The sequence below is a fragment of the Saccostrea echinata genome, unplaced genomic scaffold (genome assembly GCF_033153115.1).
Source record: "Saccostrea echinata isolate AGI-Se365-2 ecotype Australia unplaced genomic scaffold, CSIRO_AGI_Sech_v1 ptg000054l, whole genome shotgun sequence".
NCBI classification, from domain to species: Eukaryota; Metazoa; Mollusca; class Bivalvia; order Ostreida; family Ostreidae; genus Saccostrea; species Saccostrea echinata.
Window position 1 is genome coordinate 20,002,501 of NW_026889803.1, and position 13,255 is coordinate 20,015,755.

Sequence of the window (13,255 nt, forward strand, 5' to 3'; positions counted from 1 at the left end):
AAAGATACCTGCAGATAAATTTTTCAGGGTCGGCTCATATATTTTAGGGTCGGTCCGGGAACCGGAAACACACAATTTATTTATCTAGGCCTCAGAAAATGAAATGTATCCATATTGACTACAGTCTCTCAGAAAACAGTAATTTATACATTCTTGACCTCTTCTTTAGATTACTTTTCGTAAGATTTCAAATTGAAAGCCGATGGTATGAGTGCTCTCTCTATATTTTTTTTACATGATTCAATTAAAGCTGTAAAGTACAGGGGAAAAAAGTTAATTTATTCATATGCACTTGGGGGCTGGACCCCCACCTCCACCCCGCCCCCATTTTTATCTTTTTCAAATCTTGGGTCGACACACCTTTTTCCTATTTCTGTATTCTAATATGCACTACCTGATATTGATAATGTAACCCTTTTCTCTCAATAAGCTGTTTTTAAATATATCGTTTTCGACTGATACCTAAAGAGAGCTCTCTTTTTATGTATCAGTTAAAAACGATATATTTGAAAACAGCCTATTGAGACTAAAGGGTTCATTATATACCGATATCAGGTAGTGCATATTAGAATACAGAAATAGTAAAAGGTGTGTCGACCCCGATTTGAAAAAAATGGGGGTGGGGGTGGGGTAGCTCCCAAATGCCTGTGAATTTATTAATTAAATTGATATTCAATAGCGTCATAATGGATCTAGCTCAAAAAAGAGAGTTTGGAGGCTTCTTAACTGCTGTAAAAATCGAGCGCTTTTTCTGAATTGTGCAAATATTTAACAGAAAGTCCCGTCTTATTTTAAATATAGATTTATACACTGCATGTATATTTATTAATATGTATAAAGTTTACAATGAGTTCATGGTATGGCTTCGGGGCAGTTCAAGCCATTTGTTATTCTTATGTTGAATGACCTCACGGCTAAAACTCTAACCCATACATGTATTCATGAATATAATTTCTAAAATATAACAAATGTGAACGACTACTTTTGTCAAATCCGATTTGTATTATAATGACATTGAAATATGTTCAAACCCAAAGTTTGACATGCAAAATAATTTATCTTTTTGCAATTTACAAATCACATTACATGTACATATATACATACATTTACTGTGATTAGTAAACCCCCCCCCCCCCCCCCCCCAAATGACGATGTATAGCAAATTGTACGTCAATGCCTTTTCTTTTAGCAAGTCTATGCGTCTTTTCAACACATTACACAATTATTTTTTGTGACAAATTGTTAGTCCGACCTAATATGCCTTTTATTTTAGTTCCGTTTGATCAGTTTTTACACTTCATGTGAGTGGACGACCATTAGGTTGTTCTTTTCTGGATACGATCACAGATAGATCGACGCCCCCTTCCCTCTTTTCGCAGATTTATTTGTGTATTATTATGTTCCTTCACTGTAAAGGTTACCTAAGGTCAACAAAAATGAACGATTAGATGGTTCGTAAATCAGAGCTGACATTCCTTACATTAGCATCTATATATCTGACTGTTCTGACACCTGAATGACTTGATTTTATTCTCTTTATATTAGGAAAAAAACTTTTTCAATGCATCACCACATGACAAAGGACGTGGTCGTACGGTCACATCAAAATTGACCTATAATATTTGTTAGAATTTTGATATTTTGCCCATTATGAGTACCAGGATCATCAAATCTTGTCAGTCGATGCGTCTAAGGACCAGAGGGTATTTTGACCCACTGTAGGTCACAATTACCACTTTCTGAATTTTGCATTTTTTTTCATTTTCAGAAAGGTTGAATATTGTGTTAGTTGATGGATCTTGGGACTTCGGAATGTATCAACAAAAGTAGGTCGCAGTAACCTACTTTCTTGATTTTTCTTTTTTTTTTCCCTGATTATTTATTTACGACATCACAGCCAAATGTTTCAGATACATATGTATTATGAGACTTAGAATCATCAACTAAAGAGTAGTCAAACTGACATATTTTCTGAATTAAAGCTCATCATTAAAAAAACATTAAACTCTCTTTATTTTGAACACTATGGCATGTACATGTAGGGACACCAAATTGATGCATCCTTGGGCTCAGAAATTTGTCATTAATAAAGTCGACACTGTGACCTACTTCTTGTTTTTTTTCAATTTCATTTTTTTTTAAGCAAAGAGAGCTTGGATCATCAAACCGTATCAGTACTGCAGTGGCGTATATTCCTTTCTGCTGATGTGTAGGCTAGTGTGAGGCTCAAAGTGTGGGTAGGCAAGTAGCGGGTCGCTCCCTCTCGATATGGATTAGGGAGGGGGAGGGGTTCGGATGGAGCATTTTTGCGACTTCGAAGCACATATACGATTGTCATTTGACTAGTGAAAATAATACTGTAAACATATTTTCAGTTTATGTCATGTTATGTTGACTACATAACAAAAATGAGAACTCTTAACTTCTCCTTTTGCTCTGCTTAGAAAATATGGAAACTTCCTTACTGAATAATCCAAAAAAGAACAATACCTTTAATTTCCTACTAACCAAAAATATTTCCAGTAATTAATTTCATTTCCTGCACTAATCAAGGGCTCCTGTTGATATCGATAGTTTTGAAATTGTCGGATACAGACTTGATATTTTTGCATTTGCAACCAAACAAAATTAGTAGATTCTTTCAGAAAAGATTTATTATCAACTTTCTCCCCCTTTTTATCCCTAAAAATGATGTGTAGGCTACAGCCTTTTTTTTTGCCTATATGGAATATACGCCACTGCTGAGGTGGGGCATTTTTGACCTAAAAATTAGATCACATTGACCTATAATCAAAGCTCCCCCTCTCTCTTTTCACATACCCCAGTCTCTCTTGACACACTTGATGTGTTACTATAGTGTACATAACATTTACTCTTATACATGTACATGTATATACATGTAGGAACATAATACAACGTTGTACAGGTTTAGGTCTGTGAATTACTTTTATTGCCCAAAATAACAACAATGGTAGAATAGATAGAAATAAGATCATAATCAATAATCCTTAATTTAAGATCATAATCAATAATTCTTAATTATTATATTGAACATTCTTGAACAATTATAATTTGCCAAGGAAATATATGACTTGTATATCCATCGTCGGTAGCCCACGGGTGATTCACTTCGATTCTCTCTATCATCGGTTTAAGGGAGCTTTTGGACTCAAAGCGTGGGTTGCGACGATGCTATTTATCTATCCACGAGGTAAACCATTCAAATACGCAACGTATATAAGTTTTTGTCAAGAACCACCGATGGTAATTTTCGACACAACTTCTGCTCTCACATGTATTATGTGTATGCCCCCTTTACACTGTAAATAAAATCTAACTCTTAGCTATTGTTATTATAATTGGATCTAATCATATATGTTTGTTTAGAAATAATACAACGAAATGGATGCAAAAAAACCACCACATAAGCTTTGATATAATTTTAAATGATAAAAAACTGAGAAAAAAATTCCTTCTTGGTAATATATCCATAGCGACATTCTCTTCATCAAACTTGATCAATATCATTATGTAATATTCAACCTAAGTTATAAGTACAATCTTAAGGTTCCATATAAAAACGCACAGTACATAGTACGCAGCCATGATGTTTATTTTTTTAAGCAGTATTGCTTTAACCTACTTATGTAAGCTCAAAATATTTTTATTGTTTTTCTACTGTTGATCATTGAGTTTGGTCATGCGTGTTTCACCTACCATTGGTGAATCAATATCGAGCTTTTTTCAGCATAAAAAATTATACCAAATGTATGCATTGTTAGCACCTATTTAGATATATATTCTAAGCAATTCTTTCACAGCATTATCGGCAACAAGATATAATGTTGCTGTGTAAGTGGTCAATTTAGTTGTCCTGTTCTTTATTACCTACAGGCTGAATTAAAATTGTAAGTAGCTGAAAATCTAAATTTTTCCATATTTACAGTCCACTACTATGGCAACCATGACACAGAACAACAAAATTTTGTTTGTTAAATTTTGTTTCAAAAACGATCAGCAAAGTCTCTTCAAAATTGGTGACCATGAAAGATAAAATGGTTTAAATAGTTGCAGAGAATAAGTGCATTCTTATTCATGGTTGGGTGTTTTGATTGACTTTTTGAAGCCAAGGGGCTCAGGGGCAAAGTCCCCAGAAGCTCCAGTTTCAGGTCTTTTTTAAGATCAGTTTTGTGAGTTTTAGGTATAATTTTATGTACAATAAAATTAATATATAACCCCCCCCCCCCCCAAAAAAAAAAAAAAAAGATTAATTTTATTTATCTTTGTTTAATTTGGGTCACAAAAAATTCCCCTATTAAATCCATCAGTGTTCATGACCTCTGCTTAATAAGTTGTTTCTCCAAAAGGTGTGACAGGACCTCCACTCGAAACCTCGCCCCGTCTTAAAGGTAAAGACAGGAATGATATTGGGCCGTGGCACGTACATGTAGCATTCTCGAAGCTCTTTTCGAAAATAATCTCAAGGTTTTGCTGATAATTTAGTATAGAAATTTTCATTAAAGGGTTATTTCTCCCTCTCACTTTCTGTCGATTAGATAGAGGACCCCCCTCTTTCCGAAATTAAATGGATTTATCAAGTTTGGGCAGTTTTCTTTCTTTCTTTCATTTTTTTTAAACTTACTTTAATATGTAAATATGCCGTAGAAAGATAATTAATGAAAAATAAGTCGAACAGTCGTGGGGGTTTGGAGCGAAGAGAAATGCGGGGGGGGGGGGGTCCCGTCCCCCAGAATCTGTGGCAGATCTCAGGAACATACTTTGTCGAAAAGAATGTAATGGAATGATTAACATTTGTTCATGTTTTACAGAAATTTGTACAGGAAAGTGAAAATATATTACTTTTTTGCAATCTCTCACCATCAGCTCTGTTTATATGTATGCAACTTCACTGCGGTTAGATAGGCAATATGCCTCAGTAGTACGATTGTGGTAAAATATTTTAAAGGATGTGTACAGTACAGACAAAATTTAATTAATTTTTACGGGTATTGACTTCGCACTCAGTATTAAAAATTGAAAACGCCCTCAACCCTTTTGAATTATTTCGCTACCTAAATCCACACAAAACAACCGGCCTAAATCTGTTAGGATGAAAGAAAACTTAGTTTTTATTTGAAATAAATGAAAATAACATTTGATGACCATAAAGTAGATTCAGGTCATGATTTATTGACATAACCTTTTCTGAACTTTTCAAAAGTAGTTTCTCACATTCAAATTGAGCACTAACGTGTTTTCCTCTGTAAGAGGGTCTGACTGAAAGCTTCTCGAACAAACATCAATAGGTAATCATTATTTCACACACCCTTTTTGGTTTAAACTAAGAACCCTAGAAATTTAGATGAGGTTTTTAATGATTTTATTATCCTGCAAAATAGGTTTGAACACTGAAAAGAACTATGATTAACCCTTGAAATACTAAAAATAAATTCCTGCTCAAAAAAGTAACACCAGACAAGCTTTGAAAGTAACAATTTATTTTCAACAAAAAGAACAACAACAACAATCCCACATAAAAATTGAAATAAAGAAATTCTAAACATTTTCTTTACCGGTAATGCTTATAAATTGAACAGTAAAATTATTTAATAAATATATGCCATTTTATGTCTGTTGCATTATACTTTACGTTATTACTAGTAAACACAGTTACTTAATTCATTATCTAAAAAACATAAACAAACCCATCGCTCTCCAATTTTTATCGACGACATACAAATTAATAAACCCGAGTAAAGAACTAGAAACTCATTTCAGGGATATTCTTTCATGCTCGAATAATGCAATTTTCCTGGCAGATTTCAGGCATTCGGATTCATTATATGCCTGCCTGCAGATTCTGAATATCTTTCTTGCATTTTCAGGTTCACCCATCCTTCTGTAAAGTTCAATAAGAAATTGGTACACTTGTGTATCTGAGTTTATTTCAGCTGCTCTATTAAATTTTTCCCTGGCAAGATCATAACTTCCATATGCCATTAACCATTGACCTTCGTACTTTAAAATTGTTGAATTTTTGTTGTCCGATATGCTATTACCTAACGTTGTCAAATACTCCTCTTGCTTCCGATCAAATGTGCGTTTTAAAACACGCATAGTTCCATATCTAAAAACTTCTTCATAACCCTGATTTATAAACTCTCGCGTGATCTTCATTACAAGGTAATTGTACTCTTTTTGTCGTAAAATACACTTCAAAAGAAAAGGTGTATTCTGAATATGAATGTAATTGGAGACGTTAGATGTTAATGAAACTTTTGTGATGCCATAAAAAGATTTCATTGTTAATCGGCTATCTTTTGAAAACTCCCTGAATTCTGTATTGATCAACGAAAACCATGGAATATCTCGATTTAGAATAGTGTACCCACCCGTCATATGCATATCTCTGTCAATGAATACACCTTTGACGTCATCCTTTTGACCAATGAAATCCAAGCATACGTTGACGTCATGACTGTCTGTTTTCCCCTCATAAGTCCATTTTTTAATTGAATTATCTTGTGAAGATGGTATCGATTGGTACTGACTAGATATAAAACATAGCAATAATAAACTGTGGAATAAGCGCTCTGTGTAACGGTTATTGTTAAACAATTTTATGCGTATTGACACTTCTTGAACAAAAATAAACAGAGAAGCACCCGAGCAAACGTAAAATAAAACTATAGCATCATGTAAAAACCTCGCCTCTTTATGGCCTTGTAGGGAATATAGTACAATGAGACAAGTTAAAGCAAATAAACATTTTCTGAAGAAAACTAGCACTGTTATTGGTTTACTAATAGTAGAAATTAAAACAAAAATAATACACAATGATAAAAATATTAATGTTGTATTCTCACAGAATATTTCAAAATAAAACAAAGTAGGCATAGCTCCAAATATGCGTCTTGCATATCCATTTAGAACGTTGAAAGAAACCCATTGCACAGGTGTCACAACAAAGGTACCATATGACAAGAAGTCCTCTAGAACACCAGTTAGAATTCCAACAAAACCACTCACTATACAAAGATGTATCTCTAAATTTGAAATAATGTGTTTTAAGCGAGAAAACAGCAAGGGCATATAGGGCAACAGGATGGAAAAATAGAGAGTTAATAAATCTGGGCGCAGGTAAATGAATAGTCCGGTAAAATATCCCATCAGAAAAATATTGTATAAATTACATTCCTTTCTCACTGCTGTGTTCAAAGCTTGAGACTTTACATGTAGTTTGTCCACGTTGCTTTGACAATGATGAACCCCATTGCAATTGTGCATGACATGTACGTTATTATTGTTATTTTCAAATTCGTCCACGCAATTCTTCTCCTCTTTTTTGTAAATTTCTTTATCTGATAAAATTGTGATAAAGGATATAAAATGTCCAAGAACAATAAATACAAATGGAGAAAGGAAAGAGTTAAGGAAAGTATGTGTTCCAAACACCCAAAGATGTGCTGACGATGCCACGAGAATGCACGAGATCACGGAAACATCACGACTTCCGGTGACTTTCTTGCAAAAGAAGTAAGTTGCAAGTGGAAGGCATGACGTTACACCAGCGTGGAAGATTTTCCAAATCTGCAGATGAAGAATACAATTTTACATGTGAATTCTCTTAATTTCATACATGTAATGATTTATACTGAAAGAGTCTGATAAAAAGAAATGTTCTAAACTTTATATATCTGGGAGAGATATGTTACTACAGGACTTAGAGTTACATGTAATTAACTTAAAGGCCCGTAGAACGTGGGGGTGGCAGAGGCCCCCACCCACTTTTTTCTGATTATAGTTTTTGATATAATAAATTTTCCTTTAGATGCCGGTCCCCCCCCCCCCCCCCACACACACACACTTTTGAAAGCGTTGCTACGGGCCTGACTTAGTTCAAATGAATACATAGGCTTTTACGAATTGTTTTGTCTTTCAGTCGACATTTATATCTTTTTTTTAAAATTAGTTTTCTTACCAAATAAAGACTTCCACGATAACCAAGCACACGGACAATACTGCCAACACTTGCCAGGATTCTGGGGTAAATAAATGACCTCAGAGCATACATTCCCAGCATCCTCTCCTGTGATCTTGCTGACGTCACGTTAGGTCCAGTGGCTGGAGGGAGGAATTCATAAGGTCGGAAACCATAACCATGCACCTCGGAAAAGGCAACTGCAATGTGATTATTAATACGTGGTAAATCAAGGGTACTTATAAACTTAAAACAGCGGATATATTTCGGTATGTATACGTTTAAAATATACGGGGGGGGGGGGGGGGGGAGTTGAGGGGTAATCAATATGAATGCGACATGGCTGGGGATGGAGGAAGACTAAGTCCTCCTGGCAAATTTGCCTACACCATTTTAGACTCTTTCCTCTTCTTTTGGTTAAATGTTGTCGTGGTCTAGCTTGTAAAGAAAGTGTGTTCTACCCCCTCACACCACACTGCAGTCTGTACATGTACGTAATACTTCAAACGGGACTACAAGATACAATTTGTATATTTTAATTACAATGCTTAAGTTTCTTCCCTGAAGCTAAAGAACGCTCAATACCTATTTTTTGTACAAGTCTAGGCTAACCTGCTGGGAGTCAAACGCCAGTCTACCGTTCGAGCACATAATATTGACACTTATAAGACATGATACTATTTTTGAAACTGATTTGAAAAAAAAACTGCTTTTTTCACGCACGAAGGATATGGATGTATTAGTCGAGAAGAATTTGAATGATTGAACGCATGTAATACTAGCAACGTGAAATTATTAAACACCTGTAATAAAGGTATATAGATAAACTTTCTCTTTCATTCACTTTACGTGATCACTCAAATTCAACAGTAAGCCTAATTGATTTCTCCTTTTGCTATTACACCTCTGTCAGATTAAAATTGATAAGATTTTTATCTTAATCACTGAATACACCAGTAAATCTGCCTGTACGTTAACGTAAACCAATTTATCATCTCTCCTTTAATAAAATCAGGTTATACCTCGAAACCTTAATACACTCTGATAAAATGATAATCGCAAAATTTACATAAGCTCTTATGGTAAGCTTTGCACTTTTTTTTAATGGTTTATCTTTTTTAACAGATCTTTAACCCACCAAGTGGCAACATTTCCAAAGTATAAACTTAAGAAAATTGAAAAAAAATCTTTGAATCTTAGTAAAGTTTTTAAAACTGTTTTAAAACATTCTTTTTAGACGTTGTCAGATCTAATTGAGTCAACCACTATCTGCAAAACATTTTAAATGGTGTCAGCGTTTGGTTACAGGGGAAATATAATGAAGATGTAATATATATAGGATCTCCCATGATTTGTAGTTGGATATGATTTTTATCCAACGAGTTGTGTGTTTTTTATCCCCGAGCCTTGGCGAGGGGATAAAAACACACAACTCGTTGGATAAAAGTCATATCCAACTACAAATCATGGGAGATTCTTTTTATCCCATGTTTAATACTTCACAACCAATGTTTTACACTGTTTTATATAGGACTCCACTTTATTTTACTTCATCGCGCTAACGCAAAAACCATTGTGACGTCACAACTGTGGATTATGAAAAAATTATCCAATGACTCATATCCACGGGATAAAGGGGTAAACATGGGATAAAAGAACATCCGTACTAGAACACCGTGTTGTAGTACAGATTTCGTCTTGGAGTTCTCGTATTCATATTGGGTCTTGTTACATCCCTTTGTAAATAGTGAAGCATGGATTGGGATCGAGGTTACATAAACAGATTTCAAATCTGAATCTAGGACTTAGTGCAGGTAAACATAAAAATTTCAAAAAATATAGTCAACAAAACGATTTATATTTCAAGCGGAAAAATATATCTATATGTACCACACGAAGAAATACATCTTAATACCTGTATTCTTCACCTAATTTAATACATGTGTGTTTTGAGTTTTTTTGTAATGAAAATAAACGTATAATAATTCACACAAAATAACTTTGTTAACATATATATATATTAATACATATACGTGGATTGCTTAAATTTCAAAGGTTCGTGGGGACGTAATTCCGTGTATTCTCTTATACCTACAAGAGGAAATATGACTTTGTAACTCTAGTTTATTAATTCGTGGAGGGTGTTCATTCGTGGACGAGAGGTACCCACGAATTCTACGAAAACTGAGCCACCACGAAATCTAACGATTCCACAGTAGTTTGCAACGTTCATAGGAGGAAGCGTTTATAAGATGGAATACCTTATGCTTTTCAGAGGTGTGACAGATATACTATATTTTGAGTCCCTATATTGAATATTTATATAACATAAATTTACTTCATGTCACAATGTTTATTTCCTGAATTCCTAAACAGAACCTCAAATGAACTATCTCTAGTCGTTACATATTGTATGATTCTGTACTTTGGCACCAGTGTAAGCTAAGCAGCTTTGGGTATCAATTTTGCTTGGAGCATCATACAATGCCACGTAACATATTATCTTTTATGTCAGAACATGCTGACGAACTAAATAGATGAAATGAACCGACAATTGTAGGAAATATAGAGAATCCAATGCTGCAGTTGCAGTTTAACACACTGCATACATTTGTTAGGAAAAAAATTGAAACAAGATCTTGTCTTTACGCCTTGCTAATCGCCATTATAAAATACCTTGCTCTAAATAGAGAGTTTGTCTTGACATTCTCTTAATAGATTTTAAAATATTCTTCACCTGTTAGATTCACTCAACAGTGAAAATTTGTTTAATCGCAACACACCTCCTTCTTTGAATAAGGGTATAATGTTACACAAGATTTTAGGTATTATCAGATCCCAACTAATACGACATCTATTTGCCATTACATTAACGAACTACTGTGCATTACAATGAAGTCTAAATTTTACTGGAAAGATAAACTTTGACAAGTAAATTAAATGTGTATTTGCCTCCGGTACTTGTAGAAGTCAATCCGTGGTTAATGGACCAAAGAAAAAACGCTACCACAAAACAGAAAAATTCCATAAAAGTCACTTTAATCTTCACATCATCGGACCTTTAACGCATTCCACAGAACCTTGCTCAATATTGCCATGGCAAGAACTGGACTATCGTTTGACCATAGGGAAAAATAGGATGATCATTTTGATGATGACCATCGAAACGAAACGAAATTTGTTCAACATCTCGAGTATTGTTATAGGTACTAGTTGGGCTGAACGATTGACCTCCAGTGGACTTGATTTTGTTTGTTTGTTTTTAATTTTAAGTTTTCCAACAAGGTGATTTATTTTGCCTGTATAAAATGCAGTATTATCAGTTGAATTTCTATACGTATACAAAATTTTGATTTTATAGATAGTCTGGTAAATCAAATTCATCCCAGAAAAAAAATCGCTTTGTCAAAATCGGAAATCTTTGCCTGCGTCTTTTTTTTTTTTTTGAGCGTATAAAATAGGAGGCGAGTGAATCTTGATTTGCATTTCAAAAGAATCGTATCACACGGAATAATTAAAACTTTATAATAAAATAAAATCAATACCTAGGCTTGAGAAAATTAAAACGAAGTTTTGTTGTTTATACATGAATTGCGTGTAGTTTAAAGTTACCACTAGCATTGCGGTTTTCATGAATAACAATGAAGCTATCTGATACATTTTCTGAGCTTTATTGCATTTTTCTTTTAATTTAAAGTCTGTCTTTTTACGAGGAAATCATTGAGCATTTAAAAAGCTTCCATTTTATCTTCGTAAACTCTGCGAGCCATGAACAGGAAAACCTTCATATAAATGGAAGTTATTTTTCAATATCAGAAACTGTTTATACATTTTGTAAATCTTCCTTGAGGCATATTCTACATCGTTACAATATTCATCAAATGATGAACCTTTGTAATGATTTCTTCCTACATGGACTCGTCTTTTAAATAATTTATTCAACAAGGTAACAACTGACAAAATATATGATATTTTATTATGAAAAATCCCCGCAAATCAATAAATGTTCCGTCATGCTAAGAAAAGAATACAACATAATCAGCAATGTGTATCAACTGACTTTTTAAAAATTAAAAGAATTTCTTGAGAGACTTTCATTATATTGATTTAATACAATGCTCACCAATAATCAAATGACATTCAATTTTAAGATTCAAGTCGGAGCCTTTGACACTTAATAAAGCTACTTTTAAATGATTAATTTTGAATAATTAAAGAAAAAAAAATGATTTTTTTTTAAAATATACCTTACCTTCCATCGATTGAAATATTTCGTCCGGGTGTAAGATCCACCAGTTGTGTTTTTGACAAACATAAAAAATTCTCAAAATCAAAGTTATCAGAAATACAATCCATTCGGAATATCTTGGGAATAAATCCGACTCTAAACTCGGTTTTTTCGTAATGGAACTTTCACGATTTTTCCCAGATTTTCGATATCCAAGTTCTGATTCTGGCGGACCGATAATACCATTGTGGTTTCCTCTTTGATCCTTAGATCGACCTGCCGCCTGTTTCTTACGCTGCTTCATCGTTATCTTATTTTTTTCAATCCAAAAACTTCTTTAAAAAAAATAATAATCTGAATTTTCGAATTGAATTCACGGTGAATTATGACTGTATATACCGTTGCAACAGCATAAGCCGTCTACCTTGTGCAACAATCGATTAGAAATAAATAAATGATGAAGCATTAGAAATCACTTCGCCCTCGTCGGCTAGGTTATAGGAAATCAGCTTGGTCAATATAAATAAAATCACATCCTGTGTCAATTTCATTCCAGCTCGCAGGTATCGTTTTATACAGGTGTTATTTTTCGGGGAAAAAAGAATCATTTACATACAGTGCCTTCTTATCACGTGGTCATAACTAGAATATATATTCTTCTTTATTTGGGTCACGCTGGCAATTACCCTGAGAAACTGAAACTAATAAACATACATATTCATGCTCCCTCAAATACTAGCTCGCACATACGTTATACTAGGACAAAACTGTGATAGACTTCTACAAGTCGTTGGACCATGCAGTAAGATAAGGTGTGCGTAACAGAAAATCTTCGTGTTTTTGTAGAGATGAAAAAGAACAAAGAAAGCCTCGCCATCAATTATTGGGTTTAGGACTTAATGAGAGCACGCATGAATTTAAAACAATTAGCTAATTTCATTCATTTGCTCTAGGTCAAACTGGAAAAAGTTGGCACTTTCCAAAAACACATTTATGTTGGAAATAATTTTTTTTTCTTTACTCCTCATTGTCAAAATAATTAGAGT

General features: G+C 33.9%; 1 protein-coding gene across 1 annotated transcript; it reads right to left on the reverse strand.

Moving 5' to 3' along the window:
• Window positions 1-5,533: 5,533 nt before the first annotated feature.
• Window positions 5,534-12,812, reverse strand: LOC133171643 (uncharacterized). Its single transcript, XM_061306430.1, has 3 exons — window positions 12,234-12,812; window positions 7,982-8,181; window positions 5,534-7,590 (listed from the first exon to the last, which is right to left on the reverse strand). The coding sequence occupies exons 1-3, from the start codon at window positions 12,511-12,513 to the stop codon at window positions 5,770-5,772; spliced, it is 2,301 nt and encodes a 766-aa protein (XP_061162414.1). The 5' UTR covers window positions 12,514-12,812; the 3' UTR covers window positions 5,534-5,769.
• Between the last annotated feature and the right edge of the window lie 443 nt (window positions 12,813-13,255).

What these genes read in the sequence shown, in the direction of transcription:
- LOC133171643 (XM_061306430.1), bottom strand. Translation starts at nt 12,513, where the DNA reads ATGAAGCAGCGTAAGAAACAGGCGGCAGGTCGATCTAAGGATCAAAGA. An exon ending in AATATTTCAATCGATGGAAG is followed by an intron (nt 8,182 to 12,233) that starts GTAAGGTATATT and finishes ATCACATTGCAG; the next exon opens with TTGCCTTTTCCGAGGTGCAT. An exon ending in ATCGTGGAAGTCTTTATTTG is followed by an intron (nt 7,591 to 7,981) that starts GTAAGAAAACTA and finishes CTTCATCTGCAG; the next exon opens with ATTTGGAAAATCTTCCACGC.